This window comes from Lipotes vexillifer, unplaced genomic scaffold (genome assembly GCF_000442215.2).
Source record: "Lipotes vexillifer unplaced genomic scaffold, Lipotes_vexillifer_v1.1 scaffold1336, whole genome shotgun sequence".
Taxonomy (NCBI): domain Eukaryota; kingdom Metazoa; phylum Chordata; class Mammalia; order Artiodactyla; family Lipotidae; genus Lipotes; species Lipotes vexillifer.
In genome coordinates this window covers 24,239-49,157 of record NW_006796415.1, presented here as the reverse complement: position 1 = coordinate 49,157, position 24,919 = coordinate 24,239, and the positions used below count along the sequence as shown (strand labels likewise).

The following is a 24,919-nucleotide window of genomic DNA, read 5'->3' as shown; positions in this document are numbered from 1 at the left end:
AATGCCTTAGAAAGAACTGAAAATGCAAACAAGGGCATAAAGCTACTGTAGTTATGTTTAAAAAGGAGAGCCCTTGTCCTTTACATATATATTGAAATATTTACAGACAGAATGATATAATATATGGGATTTGCATTAAAATAATCCAGGACTGGATCGTGAAATGAGAAGGTAGAGGGTATAGAACAAAAGAGGCCATAAATTGATAACTGTTGAAACTGGGAGACTGGTACAAGGCGAGTTATTTTATTCTATTTTTTTATGTTTGAAACTGGCCATAATAAAAAGTTTAAAAAGTAAAATTTAATACCAAATTTACAGAGCTAATGAAAGGCTGGGTCTACCAAATAAAATAATCCCTTGGAAAGCAGAGATTTAGTATTTTGTTTTTTATCTAAACTGAGAAAACTATATCAACTCAAACCTCTTAATGAAAGTTTTATTAAGTAATGTAAATATTTGCCAAAGACCTATTCCATGCCAGGAAATAAAATAAGCAGATTCCACTACAATTAATTTTTACTTAATTTTCTTAATACTAATATTTCTGTTGTATCAATTTAAGTGACCAAAATGATCTTTACACAGCAAAGGATATCCCAGATGAGCTCTCTTCAAACATAATAACAAATAACATTTAACTTGTGATGAGGAAAATAAGGTTTCTTTAACAATATTTAACTTGTAATGAGGAAAATAAAGTTTCTTTGTTCAGAACATATTTTACTTACATGCCACAGAAGAAAAATGACCTTTACTGTATTATTTATAAAGCTATGAGACTAAAATAGATGATGAGAGAGACTGTGCTCATTCCAAGAATGTTACAAAATCACACAACAAATAGCCTTCCTTCCTTATATGAAATTCTATAATGAAATCCATTTTTTAAAAAGTAGAGAAAAAAAGCCTTATGAGCCTTATAAACTAAATTTGAAAGGGCCTATGAATTTGTTATTATATAATATTCCTTAAGGTAAAACACTTCAAATTAAGTTTTAAATGTAGTCTCATTATGTACCTAAGAGAAAACTGGCTACAGTATGATTGAGAAAACATTGAGGATAATTATTTTATCCTGCTTAATAAAAAGATGAACAGTGATTACACTAAGCTTATTAAAATAAAAGGATAAAATTTTATCTAATGAAAATTACAATTTTATTGCATTAAGAATTTCTTAAATGCCGTAACAAGACGGATAAACCAAAATCAATGTAAAAGGTTTATGAATCACTTGTCAGTGATTTTACACTTTAAAATGCATATTAAAAATACTTAAGACACAGGGGAAGATGGCAGAAGAGTAAGACGCAGAGATCACCTTCCTCCCCACAGATACACCAGAAATACATCTACACGTGGAACAACTCCTACAGAACACCTACTGAACGCTGGCAGAAGACCTCAGACCTACCAAAAGGCAAGAAACTCCCCACATACCTGGGTAGGGCAGAAGAAAATAAGAAAAAACAGAGACAAAATAGGGACGGGACCTGCACCAGTGGGAGGGACCTGTGAAGGAGGAAAGGTTTCCACACACTAGGAAGCTCCTTCGCGGGCGGAGACTGCAGGCGGCGACTGCAGGCGGCAGCGGGGGGGAGCTTCAGAGCCGCGGAGGAGAGCTCAGCAACAGGGGTGCGGAGGGCAAAGCGGGGAGATTCCCGCACAGAGGATCGGTGCCGACCGGCACTCACCAGCCCGAGAGGCTTGTGTGCTCACCGCCTGGGGCGGGTGGCGCTGGGAGCTGAGGCTCTGGCTTCTGTCGGAGGGCAGGGAGAGGACTGGGGTTGGCAGCGTGAACACAGCCTGAAGGGGTTAGTGCACCACGGCTAGCCAGGAGGGAGTCTGGGAAAAGGTCTGGAGCTGCCAAAGAGGCAAGAGACTTTTTTTTCCCTCTTTGTTTGCTGGTGTGCGAGGAGAGGGGATTAAGAGCGCTGCTTAAAGGAGCTCAGAAAACAGGCGCGAGCCGCAGCTAGAGGCGCGGACCCCAGGGACGGGCAGGAGACGCTAATCCTGCTGCTACCGCCACCAAGAAGCCGCCAAGCCGCCTCCAAGAAGCCTATGTAAGAACACAGGTCACTATCCACACCTCGCTTCTGGGGAGCCTGTGCAGCCTGCCACTGCCGGGTTCCCGGGATACAGGGACAACTTCCCCGGGAGAACGTACGGCGAGCCCCAGGCTGGTGCAACGTCACGGCGGCCTCTGCCGCCGCAGGATAGCCATGCACTCTGTGCCCCTCCCTCCCCCGGGCCTGAGTAAGCCAGAGCCCCCGAATCAGCGGCTCCTTTAACCCCGTCCTGTCTGAGCGAAAAACAGACACCCTCCAGCGACGTACATGCAGAGGCGGGGCCAAATTCAAAGCTGAGCCCCTGGGAGCAGTGAGAGCAAAGAGAAAGGGAAATCTCTCCCAGCAGCCTCAGAAGCAGCGGATTAAAGCTACACAGTCAACTTGTAGCCTGCATCTGTGGAATACATGAATAGACAACAAATCATCCCAAATTGAGGAGGTGGACTTTGAGAGCAAGATTTATGATTTTTTCCCCTTTTCCTCTTTTTATGTGTGTATCTGTATGCTTCTATGTGAGATTTTGTCTGTATAGGTTTGCTTCCACCATTTGTCCTAGAGTTCTATCTGTCCATTTTTCTTTTAATTTTTTTTCTTAATAATTAATTTTAATAACGCTATTTTATTTTACTTTATCTTCTTTATTTCTTTTTCTTTCTTTCTTTCCTTCCTTCCTGCCTTTAGACAACGAATCATTCCAAATTGAGGAGGTGGACTCTGAGAGCAAGATTTATGATTTTTTCCCCTTTTCCTCTTTTTGTGAGTGTGTATGCTTCTGTGTGAGACTCTGTCTGTATAGCTTTGCTTCCACCATTTGTCCTAGGGATCTATCCGACCATTTTTTTTTTAAATTTCTTTTTCTTTCTTAATAATTAATTTTAATTTTAATAACTATTTTATTTTACTTTATCTTCTTTCTTTCCTTCTTTCTTTCTTTCTTTCTTTCCCTTCCTTCCTTCCTTCCTTCCTTTCCTTCCTTTCCTTCCTTCCTTCCTTCCTTCCCTCCTTTAGACACCGAATCATCCCAAATTGAGAAGGTGGACTTTGAGAGCAATATTTATGATTTTTTCCCCTTTTCCTCTTTTTGTGAGTGTGTATGTGTATGCTTCTGTGTGAGATTCTACCTGTATAGCTTTGCTTCCACCATGTGTCCTAAGGTTCTATCCGTCCGTTTTTGTTTTGTTTTTGTTTTGTTTTTTCTTAATAATAATTTTTTTAATTTAATAAATTTATTGTATTTTACTCTATTTTATTTTACTTTATCTTCTTTCTTTTTTCCTTCCTTCCCTCCTTTCTTCCTTCCTTCCTTCTTCCCACTGTCCCTCCCTCCCTCCCTCCTTCCTTTCTTTCTTCCTTCTTTTCTTCTTTCTTCCTTCCTTCCTTCCTTATCCTTCTTTCTTTCTTCCTACTTCTACTAATTCTTTCTCTCTACTTTCACTCCCTTTTATTCTGAGCCGTGTGGAGGAAAGGCTCTTGGTGCTGCAGCCAGGAGTCAGTGCTGTGCCTCTGAGGTGGGAGAGCCAACTTCAGGACACTGGTCCACAAGAGACCTCCCAGCTCCACATAATCTCAAACAGCGAAAATCTCTCACAGATCTCCATCTCAACACCAGCACCCAGCTTCACTCAACGACCAGCAAGCTACAGAACTGGACACCCTATGCCAAACAACTAGCAGGACAGGAACACAACCCCACCCACTAGCACAGAGGCTGCCTAAAATCATAATAACTCCACAGACACCCCAACACACACCAGCAGACGTGGACATGCCCACAAGAAAGACAAGATCCAGCCTCATCCACCAGAACACAAACACTAGTCCCCTCCACCAGGAAGCCTACACAACCCACTGAACCAACCTTAGCCACTGGAGACAGACACCAAAAACAACGGGAACTACGAACCTGTAGCCTGCGAAAACGAGACCCCAAACACAGAAAGATAAGCAAAATGAGAAGACAAAAAAACACACAGCAGATGAAGGAGCAAGATAAAAACCCACCAGACCTAACAAATGAAGAGGAAATAGGCAGTCTACCTGAAAAAGAAATCAGAATAATGATAGTAAAGATGATCCAAAATCTTGGAATTAGACAAAATGCAAGAAACATTTAAAAAGGACCTAGAAAAACTAAAGATGAAACAAACAACGATGAACAACACAATAAATAAAATGAAAAATACTCTACATGGGATCAATAGCAGAATAAGTGAGAGAGAAGAACGGAAAAGTGACCTGGAAGATAAAATAGTGGAAATAACTACTGCAGAGCAGAATAAAGAAAAAAGAATGAAAAAAACTGAGGACAGTCTCAGAGACATCTGGGACAACACTAAACGCACCAACATTAGAATTATAGGGGTTCCAGAAGAAGAAGAGAAAAAGGGACTGAGAAAATATTTGAAGAGATTATAGCTGAAAACTTCCCTAATATGGGAAAGGAAATAGTTAATGAAGCCCAGGAAGCACAGAGAGACCCATACAGGATAAATCCAAGGAGAAATATGCCAAGACATATATTAATCAAACTGTCAAATATTAAACACAAAGAAAGCATAATAAAAGCAGCAAGGGAAAAACAACAAATAACACACAAGGGAATCCCAATAAGGTTAACAGCTGACCTTTCAGCAGAAACTCTGCAAGCCAGAAAGGAGTGGCAGGACATATTTAAAATGATGAAGGAGAAAAGCATACAACCAAGATTACTCTACCCAGCAAGGATCTCATTCAGATTTGATGGAGAAATTAAAAGCTTTACAGACAAGCAAAAGCTGGGAGAGTTCTGCACCATCAAACCAGCTTTACAACAAATGCTAAAGGAACTTCTCTAGGCAAGAAACACAAGAGAAGAAAAAGAACTGCAATAACAAACCCAAAACAATTAAGAAAATGGAAATAGGAACATACATATCGATAATTACCTTAACTGTAAATGGACTAAATGCTCCCATGTAAAGACACAGATTGGCTGAATGGATACAAAAACAAGACACATATATATGCTGTCTGCAAGAGACCCATTTCAGACCTAGAGACACGTACAGACTGAAAGTAAGGGGATGGAAAAAGATATTCCATGCAAATGGAAACCAAAAGAAAGCTGGAGTAGCAATTCTCATATCAGACAAAATAGACTTTAAAGTAAAGACTATCAGAAGAGACAAAGAAGGACACTACATAATGATCAAGGGAGCGAACCAAGAAGAAGATATAACAATTGTAAATATTTATGCACCCAACGTAGAAGCACCTCAATACATAAGGCAAAAACTAGCAGCCATAAAAGGGGAAATCGACAGTAACACATTCATAGTAGGGGACTTCAACACGCCACTTTCACCAATGGACAGATCATCCAAAATGAAAATAAATAAGGAAACACAAGCTTTAAATGATACATTAAACAAGATGGACTTAATTGATATTTATAGGACATTACACCCAAAAACAACAGAATACACATTTTTCTCAACTGCTCATGGAACATTCTCCAGGAGAGATCATATCTTGGGTCACAAATCAAGCCTTGGTAAATTTAAGAAAATTGAAATTGTATCAAGTATCTTTTCCGACCACAACACTATGAAACTAGATATAAATTTCAGGAAAAGGGCTGAAAAAATACAAACACATGGAGGCTAAATAATACACTACTTAATAACAAAGTGTTCACTGAAGAAATCAAAGAGAAAATCAAAAAAATACCTAGAAACAAATGACAATGGAGACAAGATGACCCAAATCCTATGGAATGCAGCAAAAGCAGTTCTAAGCGGGAAGTTTATAGCAATACAAGCCCACCTTAAGAAACAGGAAACACCTCAAATAAACAACCTACCCTTGCACCTAAAGCAATTAGAGGAAGATGAACAAAAAAACCCAAAGTTAGCAGAAGGAAAGAAATCATGAAAATCAGATCAGAAATAAATGAAAAAGAAATGGAGGAAACGACAGCAAAGATCAATAAAACTAAAAGCTGGTTCTTTGAGAAGATAAACGAAACAGATAAACCATTAGCCAGACTCATCAAAAAAAAAGAGGGAGAAGACTCAAATCAATAGAGTTAGAAATGAAAAAGGAGAAGTAACAACTGACACTGCAGAAATACAAAAGATCATGAGAGATTACTACAAGCAACTCTATGACAATAAAATGGACAACCTGGAAGAAATGGACAAATTCTTAGAAATGCACAACCTGCCAAGACTGAATCAGGAAGAAATAGAAAATATGAACAGACAAGTCACAAGCACTGAAATTGAAACTGTGATTAAAAATCTTCCAACAAAGAAAAGCTCAGGACCAGATGGCTTCACAGTGAATTCTATCAAACATTTAGAGAACAGCTAACACCTATCCTTCTCAAACTCTTGCAAAATATAGCACAGGGATGAACACTCCCAAATTCATTCTACGAGGCCACCATCACCTTGATACCAAAACCGGACAAGGATTTCACAAAGAAAGAAAACTACAGGCCAATATCACTGATGAACACAGATGCAAAAATCCTCAACAAAATACTAGCAAACAGAATCCAACAGCACATTAAAAGGATCATACACTATGATCAAGTGGGCTTTATTCCAGGAATGCAAGGATTCTTCAATATATGCAAATCAGTCAATGTGATAAACCATATCAAAAAATTGAAAGAGAAAAACCATATGATCATCACAATAGATGCAGAGAAAGCTTTTGACAAAATTCAACACCCATTTATGATAAAAACCCTGCAGAAAGTAGGCATAGAGGGAACTTTCCTCAACGTAATGAAGGCCATATATGACAAACCCAGAGCCAACATCATCCTCAATGGTGAAAAACTGAAAGCATTTCCACTAAGATCAGGAACAAGACAAGGTTGCCCACTCTCACCGCTCTTATTCAACTTAGTTTTCAATGTTTTAGCCACAGCAATCAGAGAAGAAAAGGAAATAAAAGGAATCCAAATCGGAAAAGAAGAATTAAAGCTGTCACTGTTTGCAGATGACATGATACTATACATAGAGAATCCTAAAGATGCTACCAGAAAACTACTAGAGCTAATCAATGAATCTGGTAAAGTTGCAGGATACAAAATTAATGCACAGATATCTCTGGCATTCCTATACACTAATGATGAAAAATCTGAAAGTGAAATGAAGAAAACACTCCCAATTATCATTGCAACAAAAAGAATAAAATATCTAGGAATAAACCTTCCTAAGGAGACAAAAGACCTGTATGCAGAAAATTATAAGACACTGATGAAAGAAATTAAAGATGATACAAATAGATGGAGAGATATACCATGTTCTTGGATTGGAAGAATCAACATTGTGAAAATGACTCTACTACCCAAAGCATTCTACAGATTCAAAGCAATCCCTATCAAACTACAACTGGCATTTTTCACAGAACTAGAACAAAAAATTTCACAATCTGTATAGAAACACAAAAGACCCCGAATAGCCAAAGCAATCTTGAGAACAAAAAACATAGCTGGAGGAATCAGGCTCCCTGACTTCAGACTAGACTATAAAGCTACAGTAATCAAGACAGTATGGTACTGGCACAAAAACAGAAAGATAGATCAATGGAACAGGATAGAAAGCCCAGAGATAAACCCACGCACATATGGTCACCTTATCTTTGATAAAGGAGGCAGGAATGTACAGTGGAGAAAGGACAGCCTCTTCAATAAGTGGTGCTGGGAAAACTGGATAGGTACATGTAAAAGTATGAAATGAGAACACTCCCTAACACCATACACAAATATAAGCTCAAAATGGATTAAAGACCTAAATGTAAGGCCAGAAACTATCAAACTCTTAGAGGAAAACATAGGCAGAACACTCTATGACATAAATCACAGCAAGATCCTTTTTGACCCACCTCCTAGAGAAATGGTAATAAAAACAAAAATAAACAAATGGCACCTAATGAAACCTCAAAGCTTTTGCACAGCAAAGGAAACCATAAACAAGACCAAAAGACAACCCTCAGAATGGGAGAATATATTTGCAAATGAAGCAACTGACAATGGATTAATTTCCAAAATTTACAAGCAGCTCATGCAGCTCAGTAATAAAAAAACAAACAACCGAATCCAAAAATGGGCAGAAGACCTAAATAGACATTTCTCCAAAAAAGATATACAAATTGCCAACAAACACATGAAAGAATGCTCAACATCATTAATCATTAGAGAAATGCAAATCAAAACTACAATGAGATATCATCTCACACCAGTCAGAATGGCCATCATCAAAAAATCTAGAAACAGTAAATGCTGGAGAGGATGTGGAGAAAAGGGAACACTCTTGCACTGCTGGTGGGAATGTGAATTGGTACAGCCACTATGGAGAACAGTATGGAGGTTCCTTAAAGAACTACAAATAGAACTACCATACAACCCAGCAATCCCAGTACTGGGCATATACACTGAGAAAATCATAATTCAAAAAGAATCAAAATGTTCATTGCAGCTCTATTTACAATAGCCCGGAGATGGAAACAACCTAAGTGCCCATCTTCGGATGAATGGATAAAGAAGATATGGCACATATATACAGTGGAATATTATTCAGCCATAAAAAGAAACGAAATTGAGCGATTTGTAATGAGGTGGATAGACCTAGAGTCTGTCATACAGAGTGAAGCAAGTCAGAAAGAGAAAGACAAATACCGTATGCTAACACATATATATGGAATTTAAGAAAAAAAATGTCATGAAGAACCTAGGGGTAAGAGAGGAATAAAGCCACAGACCTACTAGAGAACAGACTTGAGGATATGGGGAGGGGGAAGTGTGAGCTGTGACAAAGCAAGAGAGAGGCATGGACATATATACACTACCAAACGTAAGGTAGATAGCTAGTGGGAAGCAGCTGCATAGCACAGGGAGATCAGCTCAGTGCTTTGTGCCCGCCTGGAGGGGTGGGATAGGGAGGGTGGGAGGGAGGGAGACACAAGAGGGAAGAGATATGGGAATATATGTATATGTATAATTGATTCACTTTGTTATAAGGTGGAAGCTAACACACCATTATAAAGCAATTATACCCCAATAAAGATGTTAGAAAAAAAAGTCATGTACCAAAATATTCATTGCAGGTCTATTTACAGTAGCCAGGAGATGGAAACACCTTAAGTGTCCATCATCAGATGAATAGATAAAGAAGATGTGGCACATATATACAGTGGAATATTACTCAGCCATAAAAAGAAACGAAATTGTGCTATTTGTAATAAGGTGGATGGACCTAGACTCTGTCATACAGAGTGAAGTAAGTCAGAAAGAGAAAGACAAATACCTTATGCTAACACATATATATGGAATTTAAGAAAAAAATATGAATAACCTAGGGTTAAGACAGGAATAAGTCCACAGACCTACTGAAGAATGGACTTGAGGTTATGGGGATGGGGAAGGGTAAGCCATGACAAAGTAAGAGAGTGGCATGGACATACATACACTACCAAACGTAAAATAGATAGCGAGTGGGAAGCAGGCACAAAGCACAGTGAGATCAGCTCAGTGCTTTGTTACCACCTAGAGGGGTGGGATATGGAGGGTGGGAGGGAGGGAGATACAAGAGGGAAGAGATATAGGAACATATGTATATGTATAACTGATTTACTTTGGTTTAAAGCAGAAACTAACACACCACTGTAAAGCAATTATACTCCAATAAAGATGTAAAAAAAAGAAAAACAAACAAAAAAATACTTAAAAAGCAGCAGGACAGTTACTTTTCTTTTTCATTTCCTCTCTTGCACTGTAAATATGATACAATGCTAAAGAAAATATTTTAATCACCCATAACCCAACCCCTAACAAATTTTTCTTTTCGTTTTTCCTTTACTTTCTATTCTTTGTTCACAGATACACATAAGGCAGTAGAGGATGGGGAAACTGAAAACAGGGGTTAAGTACTTTACCCAAAGTCATATACGCAGTAAAAGGCAAAGTTAACACTGGAACCTATCTAGTCTGGCTTCAGGACATCTAAATGTCTTTGTCCATCCCCATCAAGCAAGCTTAGAATTAATTCAGTTTCCCAAACGACTTCAATCTTGGAAATGGGTACTCTAATTGGTAGATACCAGTAATACTAGAAAGGTAAGTTCCCTTTTGTAAATTAAGAAATTGGCATTCAGTGGCAGCTATTAAATGTAGAAGGAATCAAAGACCTAGAAAAAAACATCATTTTGCAAGTCCTAATGAAAATACTTATTCATATAAGGACTACCTATTGATGTTAAAACAATGCTGTGAATAGTTGGTATCAAACTGAATGTTTGCATAGTGCCAAAAGCAATATACAGATTATTTTCAATACACAGGGGAAAAATACATCCATACAATGGAGGCATCATATTGTCATCATCCTAATCCTGGGTCAACCTTAGCAACACTCATAGTGGATCAACCAGATATTTTGTCTTCTGGTATGATCCAACACGACATCCATATCACCAAAGATGTTCTAGCCAAAAACGTTAAACTTGAATCCACCAAGCCTTTAGATATAACTTTCAGTTTACAGGAAAAAGACAGTCTAGAGGAACAAGGTAAATGATACTACAAGGAAGAAAGCAGCCAAATCTAAAAGGTAAGGATCACTGGCCTAGTCTCTCTGTGACATCTCAGTCATCAAAACAAAAAAAACAAAAAAAAACAAGCTAGAATAAAACAGACTTACAGGATATAACAACCAGAAGCAATGCATAATAATGAACTGGACACAAGTTTGTACATATCAGCTGTAAAGGGTATTTTGGGGTGGGAGAATGTAGAAAGTTAAACATGGTCTGTGTGACACATGGGATAAAACAGTACTGGAATGGAAAGAAAGGTGAGAATTACTGACTGACAAAGTTGCAGAATGACGTGTACCTAACGATCTTATTTTGTCGTGAATGTGTGTTTATGACATTATACATTTCCTGAGGGAGGCAGGGGCCTTGAAAAGCTGAAAACCAAAGGGCAAATAAATACAATTTTTTTGGTGAATATGCATAACCTACTGAAGTTGAAGATTTGCAAGTCTAGAATACTATATAATAGCAGTGTGTGAGTGTGTGTGTGTGTGTGCGTGCGTGAGTATGCGGGGGAATTACAGCTATATGTATCTGTACAGATGAATCTCACAAGCCTAACACTGACCAAGGAAAGCAAGTCACAGAAAGAATACATAGAGTAGAATTCCAAAAGTTAGACAAGTGTCAAAAACAGGAAAAACTAACAACATATGGTTTGGTGATATACACGTGATAAAAAACACTTTAAAAAAACAAGAGGACAATTAAAGCAGTTTACCATAATGGTTACAGATGTGGGAAAGGAAGGGGAGATGGATGGTGGTGTACCCAGCGAGCTCCTAAGGTACTGGTAATATTCTGGTAGTGTTCTTTTTCTTTAGGTGGGTCATACAAACGTGCCACTCACTGTTATTGTTCATTGAAAGAAAGAAATTAAAAATATGTATACATACACACACATATATTTCATTTGTATGTATAATATTCTGTAATAAAAAATATCCTAGGCCACACTGTAAAACTGCCTACTCCATCAGTCCACCATAATCCTTTGAGACATCGGGGCTCTTCGACATACAACATTATTTCCAAACTTTACTATGATAAGCAGCTTTAAAATAGATGTTGTCACCCTTGCAGCTTTTTATCTCTATTGAATGATTTTTCTCACAATTAATTCTCAGATCTGGAGTTACTGAGTCTAAGGGAATGAACATATTGACAATTCTTAGTACGAACTGTTACTCTGCCAAAGTGTTGTCCCAATTTATAATACCATCAGCATTTCAACTGAATACAACTTCATCAACAATTAGTGATTACTCCCTTAATTTAATGTTTTTAATTATCAGGTTATTTTGCATTTGACTATTAATCAGAAAAAAATATTTTCCCTGAAGTTTGTTGACTATTTGTAACCTCTCTTGTCTGTTTACACTCTCTGCCCATTTACCTGTAGAGATCTTGACATTTTTCATATAAATTTGAAGGTATTATTTTTATGTAATTAGTTCTTTGTTATGAGTTGCAAATACTCCTACTCTGTTTTCCTTTTTCTTTTAGTTTGCTATTTTTCAGAGTAGATGCTATAATTTTTTATATATTCATATATTGCCTTGTGTTTCTTGAGATTTCAAAGAGGGAAAGTTATCATTTCTCTACAGATCAGATGACCCAGTCTACTCCCACTTTATAGTTCCGACTACACTCAAAGAGACACCCAGATTACTGGCAGAAAGTCCCAAAACTGATCATATAATAAAACAAATAAAGGAAGTATTTCAATTCAGTGGAGAAAGAATAGATCGATGGTGTTAGAATAACCAGCTAATGATTTAGAAGGAAAAAACCCTCATATTCTACAACAAAGTAAATTTAAGGTGAATTAAAATTTAAATGTAAAAAATAAAATATTAAAAAAGAAACTAAGCGTCAATATTTACTTAATCTTGGAGGGGAAGGCTTTCTATGCATATCTCCAAAGGCAGTAACCATAAAAGAAAAAAACATTTGATAGATTTCACTATGTGAAAATTATAAAGTTTCATACATGAGAAACCACCATAAAAATAGGAGGCAAACTTACAAAATACATGACAAAGATTTAAAGTCTTTAGTATATAAAGAATTATTACATGTTGAAAAGAAAAAAAATGGCACAATAGAAACATGGGTAAGGGCAATTTACAAAAGAAACATAACTGACCAATACACCTATTAAATAGTCAACTTCACTTATGATCTGAAAATGTAAATGCAAACAAGGAAATATTTTTTTGGCTATGATGTTGATAGTAATTAAGAATAAGACATTCATAGACAATGTTGAAAGACTATGGGAAAATAAGCGTTCTCATACTCCGCTGGTGAGATTAGACTGGCAAACTTTCCTTAAGGCAATTCATCAATATAAATCAAAAGCTTTACGTAACCACCTCTATAATTCAATTTAACAGTTACAGTTCTAGGTATTTATCCTAAGGAAATAATTAGATACATACAAAAGATTTAGGCACACCATGTTCATCACAGCCTTAGTTTATGAAAGTGAAAAACTGAAAACCTTAAATGTCCAACCAAAGTTGCTAATTTAAATAAATGACAGGACATTTATAGAAAATAATATTTACTAAGCATCTACTTAATATGACATTTAATAAACTTTTGGAAATGACATAATCGTAAAGATGAAGAACAGATTAGGGGTTGCCAGGGTTTAGGGATGTAGGTAGGAGGGAGGTGTCCATGGCTATAAAAAGGTATCATGAGAGTATGATGAAACTCTTTTGTATCTGGATGTGACACCAATCTTCATGTGATAAAACTGTACAGAACTAAACACACACAAGTACATGTAAAACTGGTGACATCTGAATAAGGTCACTGGGTAAGGTCAATTACCTGGTTATGCTACACGTAGTTATGCAAGATCTTACTTACCACTGGGGGAAGCTGGGTGAACATATACAGGATCTTCCTATATTACTTCTTACAACTGCATGTGAGTCGAATTATCTCCAAATGAAAAGTTTTTTAAAAAGACACTGAGGAAGAAGATTTGATTAACATGTAATGATGTTCATAACATACTGTGAAGCGAAAAACAGAATAGCATACACACATCTATACACACAGGTCTGGAAGTATATTCGTAAAAGTGTTAGTTATAAATATTATTTGTTAATGACACGGCTCTTGGAGGGAAAAGATACCACATCTACTCTGTCAATTAAGATGCATCCATTGCAAGTGCTGACAATTGTTGACAATGATAGGAACCAAAAGAAGAGTCAATTAAAAAAAGAAAAGCTTCATAAACAGAACAATGAGTCTCATACTTGATCTTGAAAATTCAATTTATACGTGCATAAAACTAAAAAAAATTTTTTTAAAAGACAAAACGGCAAACCCTCCCACATGCACAAATAGCCTATAGCTGACTTTTAACAATGGTTTTATTTCTGTGGGAAATTACGTATCTTGTAATCAATGAATAATTCCTAGGGAAACAGATTAGCACTTGAAATATGACTGTATTTTCTGATCCCATTTCTAGCCATTACTTTAGTGGCTGATTCTGTTTTTTCAGTTTTAAGGGATAAACACAACCAAGTCATTCAGTTCACCTTCATCAAAAGGTGTGCGAGTTGACAGATGTCATGATGCTGTCAATAATGAGTTAACACCACAAGGCTGTGCTGGAATCAGGATTTTAATGTCAACAATGGTAACTCCCCAAAATGAAGCAACTGTCAACTGCTAAGCTAGAACACAATAATCTAATCTTGAGAGTATAAGGTATTTTTTCACATGGAAGAATCCAACCAGCTCAATCTAATACCTAGCCAGAGCAACTCCAGTCTTAACAGTTTGACCTCGGTCAAACTTAACTAAGCCTTAGGTTCCACATTTGTAAAATGGAGATAACAATAAGCATCTAACACGACAAGGTTACTGTGAGAATCAGATGATAATGCATTTTAAGGGCTTAGCATTGTATTCAGCATAATAAATGCCAGAAATAATTTCATATATTTAATAGTGTGTTGTACATACGAAATTTAATTCTATGTCCTCTATTTGGCCTAGATAGCTCATGCCAAAGTAACATAGAAAACTAAGGATTAGAACACAACTCAGCATCTTCCTAATATGCCTGCTATCTGTATGTAAAACCTTCTTTCTCTGTACTTTAGCTTGTGCAAACTTTTCCATAATTATTTAAAATGCATATACAGAAAAGCAGTTTAACCAATGTGCAAATTCAGATCACAGACACATGATCCAAAACAGTTCAAAGCAATACAAAATGACTAAAACTGCCATTAACCAAAAGCCACTGTAACTCAACATCAACACTAGGCTGGACAAAAAAGATATGTATGAACACTACTCGGGAGAAAAAGCAGATGTTGGTACTTCTGTAAATGTGATATAAACCAAATCAGTCAAGCGGTATGACATTACCCACTTAAACTCTTGGTAAAATCTAATATGAGATCAAACACTCATGTGAAGCACTACCCTGGCGAAAAGCTGCCCCTGGTCTCTTCACCTATTTTCAAACTATTTTTTAAATAGTCTCATTATGATAACATGATAGTTCTCATAATCACACTTGGAGAAATCAGTATCTGTGATAAATTATCATCTCTTTTTTACACTGCCCTTTAATAAGATTATTAGAAAAGCAAAAAAGAATAAATCAGTCTTTCAAAGTATCCCTATTTTGTTGGTCACAAATATCCCCAAAATGTTTCCAATCTCTCTAGCATATATACATAATACATACATGTGTATATATTGACATATATGTGTATATATATGTAGTTTTGTAGTATACATATTAATATAAACTGGGAACTGATGATTTTTAGACTATTTTACTTTTTAAACCATTTACATACATAGCAGGCACAGCCTAACTTTTCAATGGAAAGACTGTAGTGAAACTGAATAGCAGATGATTTAGCATGAGTAACAGTTCAATTACATGGAATTATAATTGTTTCTGTGCATTGGGATTTTATGTGAAACATGAGAATGTGATGGTGAGCAGCCATGTTTGATTTTAATTGCTATAGCTTGAGTTCTCCAAAACATCATGAGGATTCTGGAGAAAATGAGAAAATGACGTGAGGCATGGGAGATGAAAATGATGCTGCGGAGAGAACTCTGGTAACAGATGCGCCTCTCTCTGAGGGACTGGCTCAAACTTATGATTTACAGGGAAGCATAAGCCTCTCCAGAGTCTTCTCCAGAGTTATATAATTCCCTTTACTTTTCGAGGTATTGAGCGCAGAAAAGGCATACTTTTCCATCAATAAATGCCTGAAGAATTGCAAAGCATTTTTCAGAACAGCAAAACCTGTAAGCTCTCTCTAGCTCCTTCAGCATTCTCACACTGACAAGAGTTTCACACTATGCCTCAAACAAGACAAATCTGTTCAAAACAAATGACAAATAATGCAAGCTGGTGAACAAAACAGAGTAAAAGAAAAAAAAAAGGAAAGAAAACCGTCAGTTAAGAAGTCTGATAGAAATAGTGGTAACAGACACACAAAGGTCTTTCCCACCAAACGGCCAATGGGAAGAGGAGGAAGATGACTCAGACACCTGAATCTTTCCACTGCTCTCCATGAAAACTATGAGCCTTTCCTTGGAAGCATTCACGTAACAGTAGTGATGATAAAAGCACCTCAGTATGGCATTATGGGCTATAAAAATCAACTACGTTTTCTGAGCACTTACTAAGCATTTTACAGAATTATTCCATTGAATCCTCAACACAGCTCTGTGAGATTTATTCTCTTTTAGAGATGAGAAAATTGAAACTTAGACATTAAGGAACATGTGTGAGGTGGCACAAGAGGCATAGCTGATTCAAACACAGTCTGTCCCATTACAGAGCCACCTTGTCAATCACTACACTACGCTCTCAAATGAGATACATACATGTCAAGGTAAATAAAACATATGGATGGTATAGCATTTGTAAAACCAAATGACTTTTGAAATATTATTTCATTCCTACTATGTTATTCAGTTAATCAATATTCTCTAAACTTTAAAACATTTTGCCCCTAGCCACCCCAAAAATATATATGAATATATGTATGTGTGTGTGCTTCACACAGTGATACACACATGAAATATATGTTTCATGAAACCATACTCATCCTGGGACTTCCCTGGTGGTCCAGTGGTAAAGAATCCACCTTCCAACGCAGGGGATGTGGGTTCAATCCCTGTTCGGGGAACTAAGTGGGCAACTAAGCCCGCACAGTGCAACTACTGAGCCTGCGCACCTCAACTAGAAAGAGAAAACCTGCACGCCACAACTAGAGAGAAGCCCACGCACCACAACAAAGAGCACGCACGCCACAACGAAGATCCTACGTGCCGCAACTAAGACCCAACACAGCCAAAAATAAAAAAAAATAAAATATTTTTTTAAATGTTGCATCCAAATAAAGAAAAAAACTATACTCATCCTTACTACATGTAATATATTCTAATACATATTCTATTCTACTTCTGTTTTTTTAAATGCTGGAATTGATTTCATGACCCACAAATAGGTGGCATCTTGCAATTTAAAAAAAAAACAACTCTGCTCTAGACTACAGGTTCATGGATATTTGGAAATACAGGCAGAGAAAGTATGGACATCCTCTGATATTAGAACCACACACAGGCATCCTGGGAGAGGATTAAATAAGATACATATATGAGAAATCATTTGGCAGAGAGTCTGGCATAAACAGGTATTTAGTAAAAATCAGTTTCCACGATACCTCCCACAACATTACTATCCCCCAACGTTTAGAGAAGTGAAGTTACTCCACCACCATCATAAGCATTATAGTCAATGAGCTGCTGGCCAAAGTTAACCACCTTAAAGTTTCAATGCTCAACTAACATCAAGAAATGGAGCTGTGCTACCTACATGACCTTTCCTGATGAAAGCAGCTTATCATTTCCAAGAAAATTTTTTTTATGAACCATTTTGATAGAAAAATTTCTGAAGTATATCAAACACTGACTTGACTTCTTAAGAGGACTATACAGAATTGTCTTTTCTCAAGGACCCAGGGTCATAATTATGCACACACAATGGTAAATTTTAGAACTGGTAGATGCCTACCTTAGAGGTCACCTAATTCAAGTCTTTCACTTTACAGATGAACAAATTGATGTCCCAAGATGTTATGCAATTTTCCCAAAGTTACCCAGAAGGAAGGTTAAGTGATTCCCATTATGCCATGCTGCCACATCGATTTTGGACTACGCTGAGCATGATCTAGCAAGGTAGTCAGGATTTAGGAGCAATACCCCTTGTCATTTCCCCCATATTTGTTATTTTTGTTATCTCACTTCTTTCCCCATAATCTTTAGCAATAAAACACTTAAATCAAAATAGGATCTATGTGTTTGTGCTCTGCAGGAAACATGTTAAGCTAGTCTATTCCACAGACCATTTAGGGGAAGAATTCCAAAATATAATATGTGTGGTGTACCTTAGTAAGGAAAGGGATGCAGAATGAATCTCTATGTGGCCTTCAGAAAGCAAGAAGGATGCAATGAAAAGGCCACATTGGCTTAGAACAGCTCTGAGCATGTGACAGTCAGGAACCCCAAACAGGTCCTCAGAATAGGCAACACAGTAAATGTCACAAGGGCAGGGACCAGGTTCTCAGTAAATGTGGGTTGAATATTCTAAAAAATGTGTAGTCTGTCGCTACACTAAATGGTGCCAGGTCACTGTGCTGTCTGATGTAGGTTTGCATTTTAGATGTTTGTCTCTCCCCTTTCCCATAAGGATATGAACTGTCACTTATGTCTAATGACACCTCCCAAACATGGCTTTTGCAGAAGTTGATAACGTTTCCTATATCTTCTAATAAGATGCTTCTAATACACTCTGAGCATGCTAGAATTTTCTAAAATAAGAATGAATATGCTCTAAATAAGAGAATGAGGGATTCCTCTATGTAAGAAGCATGCCAATATTATCCCATAACTCTTGTAACTTCCATCTTGTCTGCTTTTTTGTTGAGTGGATGGCTCTGCTGAGGGTTACAGATTACACAGGTTGCCAGATAAGTCACCTGCAGTGAGGTATTATGCTACTGGGACTATTTTTAACCTGCAACCGATGATACTTCTCTGTAACCCACAAAATTATCACTCAAATGTCTTTTTAAATGGCAAAATGTCTTAAAAATGACAACCGTGCACCCAAACTGAAGGTCATTTTCTAGACACTTATTACTATATCCATTTTTAAAAATAATTGTCAGGATTTTTTCATTAAATTTTTTTTTATTTTATATTGAACTCACTATATCTATTTTTGTCCTCTCCCTTGAGACTCCATTTGGTGCTCCTTCCTTATTCCATTTTCTTCTATATTTTCCATGGTACAAGTACTTTATCTTATTCTCTGCCTTTGGGTGTTCTAGTGATATTTCCTGTATTTTGTAGTCAGGAGGAAATGGGCTTAACTAAGAAAATACATACAAAACTTTATTTTCCCATAATCTCTTCAAAACACGATCTTAAGGAAAACGTTGTGTTATGAAGAATGAAAAGAAATACAAATTAATCAAGGTCAAAGGGGTTTAAAATATTATCCACAGATTATTTTACTTGATAAAGCAATTGTCTCTTGATGACATTTAACTAGAACTAAATCTGCTAAAAGAAAAACTGCATCTCATAGCCTATTTCTTCATGTTTCTGATACATGCATGATTAATTCTGCTTTTGTTATTAAAACTGAATCTTTGAAACACTGATTTTTCTATGATTTACTCAAGCTAGTACATATAGTAAGGCAAACACATTTTAAAGACCACTTTCAGCAAACTATTTCAGAAGAGAAATATTCCAAACACATTAAAAATCATTCTTATTCAGTAATGATTGGAATTATTGGATTCATTTATTTGGGAAATGGTTTTTATCCAATTTTTCCACTTTGACTTACCTAAAAACAAAGCTTCATATCATAAATTTAAACAATGTGCTTGAAAAGTAAAAATGTGTTCACTAAGTGATATGAAAAACTTCTAACTCAAATAAGTTTTTCCCATACTTTGAGAAATAACATTACTCTCACGGAAATAAGTCTAAAATGAATCTTTTTCCAAATACACCAGATACCCCTGATGCAATTTTCTGGATCACTCACAGAATCTTCCTACCTCTATCATAATGGACTCTAACAGGATGGATGTAATCCATATTATGAACTGAACTAGAAGGCAAAATATGTCTTATATAAGAATTAACAGGGGCTTCCCTGGTGGCGCAGTAGTTGAGAGTCCGCCTGCCGATGCAGGGGACGCAGGTTCGTGCCCCGGTCCAGGAAGATCCCACATACCGCGGGCTGGGCCCGTGAGCCATGGCCGCTGGGCCTGCGCATCCGGAGCGTGTGCTCCGCAACAGGAGAGGCCACAACAGTGAGAGGCCCGCGTACCGCAAAAAAAAAAGAATTAACAGAACTTAATGATAAGAATTAGCACTCTTATCAATTAAAATTTGAATCAAGATAAGAAAAAGTATCTTAATGAATCAAAGTAATTTTTAAAACACCCTAAGTGCCAAGGTAAAACAACAACAAAAGAAGGCAGTAACATAGGACCCAAGTATGGTATAACAACTATTCTAAAGTGGATATTGTTCTAAGTTTTAGGATAGACTGGAGAGAATAAATAGTCTGTTGACTCCTTCCAGCTCTCATCCAACATCTGTTCATAGCAGCTACAGCAAGGTTATCTGTAGCCATGCAGTTTTCAGGTTGAGAATAAACATGGCCTTGCTGTTTTGAAAACAATTACCCAGGTACAACTAGAATAAGATAATTTTTGGTTAGACAACACTGGAAAGGTTATCTAGTTTACCCTCCCTATGTTCATAAACAAGGAAACTGAGGCTCAGAGAGATTAAGTTCCTAGCCCTAGCAACTCACACAGCTAGTTAATGGCCAAGCAAGGTCTAGAACCAAGTTTTCCCAATTATTTCTATTAATATGGGTTAACTCTGAGGGTCAGAACCACTGATTCTCCTTCTGGTATGGAATTGACCTTTGGAAATTTACCGGCTGTGTGATCTTGGGCAAATTGCAACCTTTCTAAGCCCTTTTGCCTCCTCTGTATAGTGTAAAGAATACGTACTCTAACAAGGTTGTTGTGAGGATTATATATGGCTTGTAAAGTGCTTAGCACGTCGATTAGCAAATAATAAGCATTCGAAAATAAGTAGTTATTATTTTTACTCCCAACCTGGAAACATGGCTGCTCCTACTGTTTAAGAAGACAATGAACTGAATTCAACACAATGGACAGGGTCTCAACCACTGGGGTTCCCCAGCCTACCACATTCTGAAGACCGGAGAAAACCCCACCCAACAAACTATTTCACCCCATCTAAAATCTACCCTTTACACTGTTAAGAAAAACAAAATACCAACTGCTGCCAAATGTTTTCTGCCACGTGTTGTACGTGTAATTTGTCAACTAGAAATTGCAGGGGGAGTTCTGGCACCACCCAAAACATGAAGAATAAATGATGGGAAAACAAGGGGAAGATAAGATCACACACCTGAACTGGACTCACAGACGCTTGTTCTCAGCTCATTTAGCTGTTGGTAGATAGGTGGGTGGTATAAAGCAAAATGATTTCTTTCAGCACCATAAAGCAGGAATAATGGCCACCACAATAAATTACAACCCCCTAGGCTTCTCAGCAAAACATAAAAGAATCCATTTCATCGCCTCAGTAAATTAAAACGTACACGGGCAACAACTGAGTAACAAAATGTATCCGAGCTGCACTGCACCCTAGGATTATATAAATATATGAAAAATTCCTATAAAATGGCGAGACAAAATGATGGGGAATATCACCTTGAAACTAACAAGGAGGAAATTATGTCATGCCAAAGGTGTCTCCATTGACAAAACCCCCACCCTCCGTTCTCATGACACTGCAAACCCACCTCCCTCTAAGGAAATTACAGGAATCACCCGCAGCAACCAACCTCAGCAATCGAAATCGACCAGATCGACCTCTACTCAAATGGCGCTAAGCACCGCGGGTCCAAGCCCCTCCCTGCAGCTGCCAAGTCCCGCGCTGGCTCCAGACTACTTCGCTTCCTTTCCGTCCTCCCTCTCACGCTCGACCCCCAACATTTCTCGCCGACCCTCGCCACTGACAGAGAAGGTAGGAACGGGAAAGACTTCCTACACTTTGTACAGGGAGTACCAGAGCCACACATACCCGTCCCTATTACGACCACATCAAACTCCGAAGGTAGATTATCCGCCATCTTGACAGGAAACGTGTCATGTGACTACTGCTTGTGGAAATGAGATCAAGTTAAGCATTGTTGTGGTAGAAGGCGGAAGGAGAAACACTGAATTCTGGGTATTGTAGTTCCTGGGTGGCGGGTCCAGATAGGCGGCTACAGCGTTGTATTTGAAATGTTTTATGTGAATGTTAAAAGCTCGATTTAGGACCTCCCTGGTGGCGCAGTGGTTGAGAGTCAGCCTGCCGATGCAGGGGATACGGGTTCGTGCCCCGGTACGGGAAGATTCCACATGCCGTGGAGCGGCTGGGCCCGTGAGCCAGGGGCGCTGAGCTTGCGCGTCCGACAACGAGAAAGACCACGACAGTGAGAGGCCCACATATCGCAAAAAAAAAAATAAATAAAGCTCGATTTATTTTCCAGGCTGAGTGCAGTAACACTTTTAGCCTGGAGTTTTGGGGTAGAAAAGAGTTATAGATTTTTACTCTGATGGCTAGAATGAATGTGGGAAGACCTGGGAACCCCTTGACAATGATGAAGCAAGAACTGTTAGGAGACAAGGAGGGCGGAGTGAAATTGAAAGGGGATTGCTTTGTGAAGAAAGGAAATTTTCATTCCAGCCTGGAAACTGTTTGTTTCCCCCAGCATGTCTGTATTTTCGTTTTGGCCTGCGAGGCATAATCTTTCACACCAATACCTTCAAACTCTATCCCTTATCTTTTTTGTCTCTGTCTCCCCAATGAAAACCCACGAAAAATCTCGCCCTAGCTTCGCCACAATGGAACCATCACTGCATCTGTGTTTGTTCTAGTTAGTCCGATCGGCCACCTTGGCCATATACATATGCAAAATTAGTCTTGCTTTACAGGAGGGAAAAAAGTTATGAAAACATAGTAGTTGCTTGATAGGCGTTTATTGATTCTGAATCTGGTTTTATATATGTATACAAGGAGTTCATACAAGATTTTCCCAATAAGGTACCACAGAAATGATCAAGGTAAAGTGGCCTTTATATTCAAGTGATTGTATTTGTTGAAGAGGATTTAGATTGCCTGTGCCAAGCAGCTAATGTAGCTCTGATAAGTATTTTCAAGGTCGACCTCCTCCCACCCGTACCCCCAGCCCCGTTATTTAAAATGCTTTGCTGTCTGACAATTCCAAAGCAAAAAAGAGGTAGAGAATGCATGGGAGTGAGGGAGGGTAATTTTTGGATCCCAGAAATTCATTGTGTAGTTATTTTACCAGAGTTTCAAGATAATTCAGAGAGTGCAGTGGTGGACCTTCCCTTACACCACCTGACTCACCTCTGAGCTGTTTGTGGTTCCCCAGTCACACTGTTGTTCCTTCATCATGGAATGATCTTCCCGTTCTCTAGCTAGCAATTATCCCCAAGGCTCAGAGTCATTTCCACCACCTCCTCCTTACATTTCCTCCCTATACTGGGTTATATTACCCTACATTGTGCTACCCCTCTGTCATAACCTCCCATATTGCACTGAAAATTATTTGCATTTATGTTGGTTCCTATACTGGACACATATCCCCCAAAATACATACCCAGATATACAATATCCTAAATTATAAGCCCCTATATGACAGGGATTGTGCCTTACTTATCTTTTTACCCCCTGCATCTAACATAAGCCTGGTGTATAGTAGGAATTCAGTAAGTGTTTGCTGAACTAAGCTTGGCTCTGATTCATCTAATAGATGGTAAGTACTATAGATTCAGAAATTTCCTAACAAATATAATCACACTGTGAAGATACAACTCATTAACTCATTTAATTTTCCTTAAACACTCATTGAGTATCTACTATGTGCAAGGCACTGATTTAGATGCTAGGATTACAGCAATGAAAAAAACAGACAAAACCCCATCTTAATGAAGTTTACATCTAGTGAAGTAAAACAAAATAAACAAGTAATTACGCTATAGTGCTAATTTTCCACTATGTTTTTCCCCAAATTTAAAATCCTTTTCTTCCCCCTGAGGATAGAGAGCACAACCCTCAGAAAGATAAAAGTGACAGCCTATACTTAGCTGCCCTTTCTTTAAAGTTATCACACCCTCTCTGGGCATAGAAAAGATTATTATATTTGAAAAATATAAAGCATCTGCATGGAGAAAACGCTTAAAATACCTTTTCCTCCCAATGTATTTTTGTTAATTTTTTGCAAGGCAAAAATGAATGTGGGAGTTGACAACATCAATAAAATAGCATAAAGCAAAGCAGCTTAATTGCTGTCTATTCTATTATTCTCAGGACATCTATTTTTGAGAACTGAAATATTTTATTTGGATAAATCACAATACAATGAGATGATGGATACCTACAAATTGACTACCCTGTTAAATCACTGTGACATTGATTTTTTACTTAATGTTTTCCTGAATTGAAAAATCACAATTCCCTGAACATTTACCTTGTATTCAGAAGCTTATTCAAGTGTGGGATCTGATGTATCATATTTTTACAAACCAGTAATTTAATGGTCTCCTCTATGCCTTTCCTTTGAGCTCCAAATCCATATATCCAACCCCTTACTCAATATCTTTCCAGAACATGTCCAATACTGAATTCCTGAATACTTCATCCCCACTCCCAAACCTCTTCATCTAGTGTTTCCCAGCTTAGAAATGGTACCACCTTCCAATCAGTTACTCAAGTCAAAAACTTAAGGATCATCCCTGATACATTACTCTCTTTCACCCTTAAACCCATCCATCAGCAACTCTTGCCAGATTTATCTCAAAGATATATTGTAAATATATCCACCTCTAAATCTGTTCTGCCCCCATAATCTCTTCCTAAACTGCAATAGATCCCAGCTGGACACCTCATTCATGCTTGCTTCTCCCCAGTCCACTCCCCACACTGCTGGTAAACTTTTAAAAATTCAAATATGATCATGTTCTCCTTTACCTAAAACGTTCATGATTGTCTATTACTCTTAAAATCTACTCCAAGATTTTTAACGTGTTGTAAAAGGCCCTGCT

At 37.7% G+C, this 24,919-nt stretch overlaps 1 protein-coding gene across 1 annotated transcript in view; it reads right to left on the bottom strand.

The window, feature by feature from the left end:
- Nucleotides 1–21,960, bottom strand: part of CHM (CHM Rab escort protein) — a 209,157-nt gene extending 187,197 nt beyond the window's left edge. The window contains exon 1 of the mRNA XM_007468558.1: nt 21,891–21,960. Coding sequence (XP_007468620.1) covers nt 21,891–21,939 — 49 coding nt within the window. The 5' untranslated portion in view covers nt 21,940–21,960. The remainder of the gene's footprint in view (nt 1–21,890) is intronic.
- Nucleotides 21,961–24,919: the final 2,959 nt, after the last annotated feature.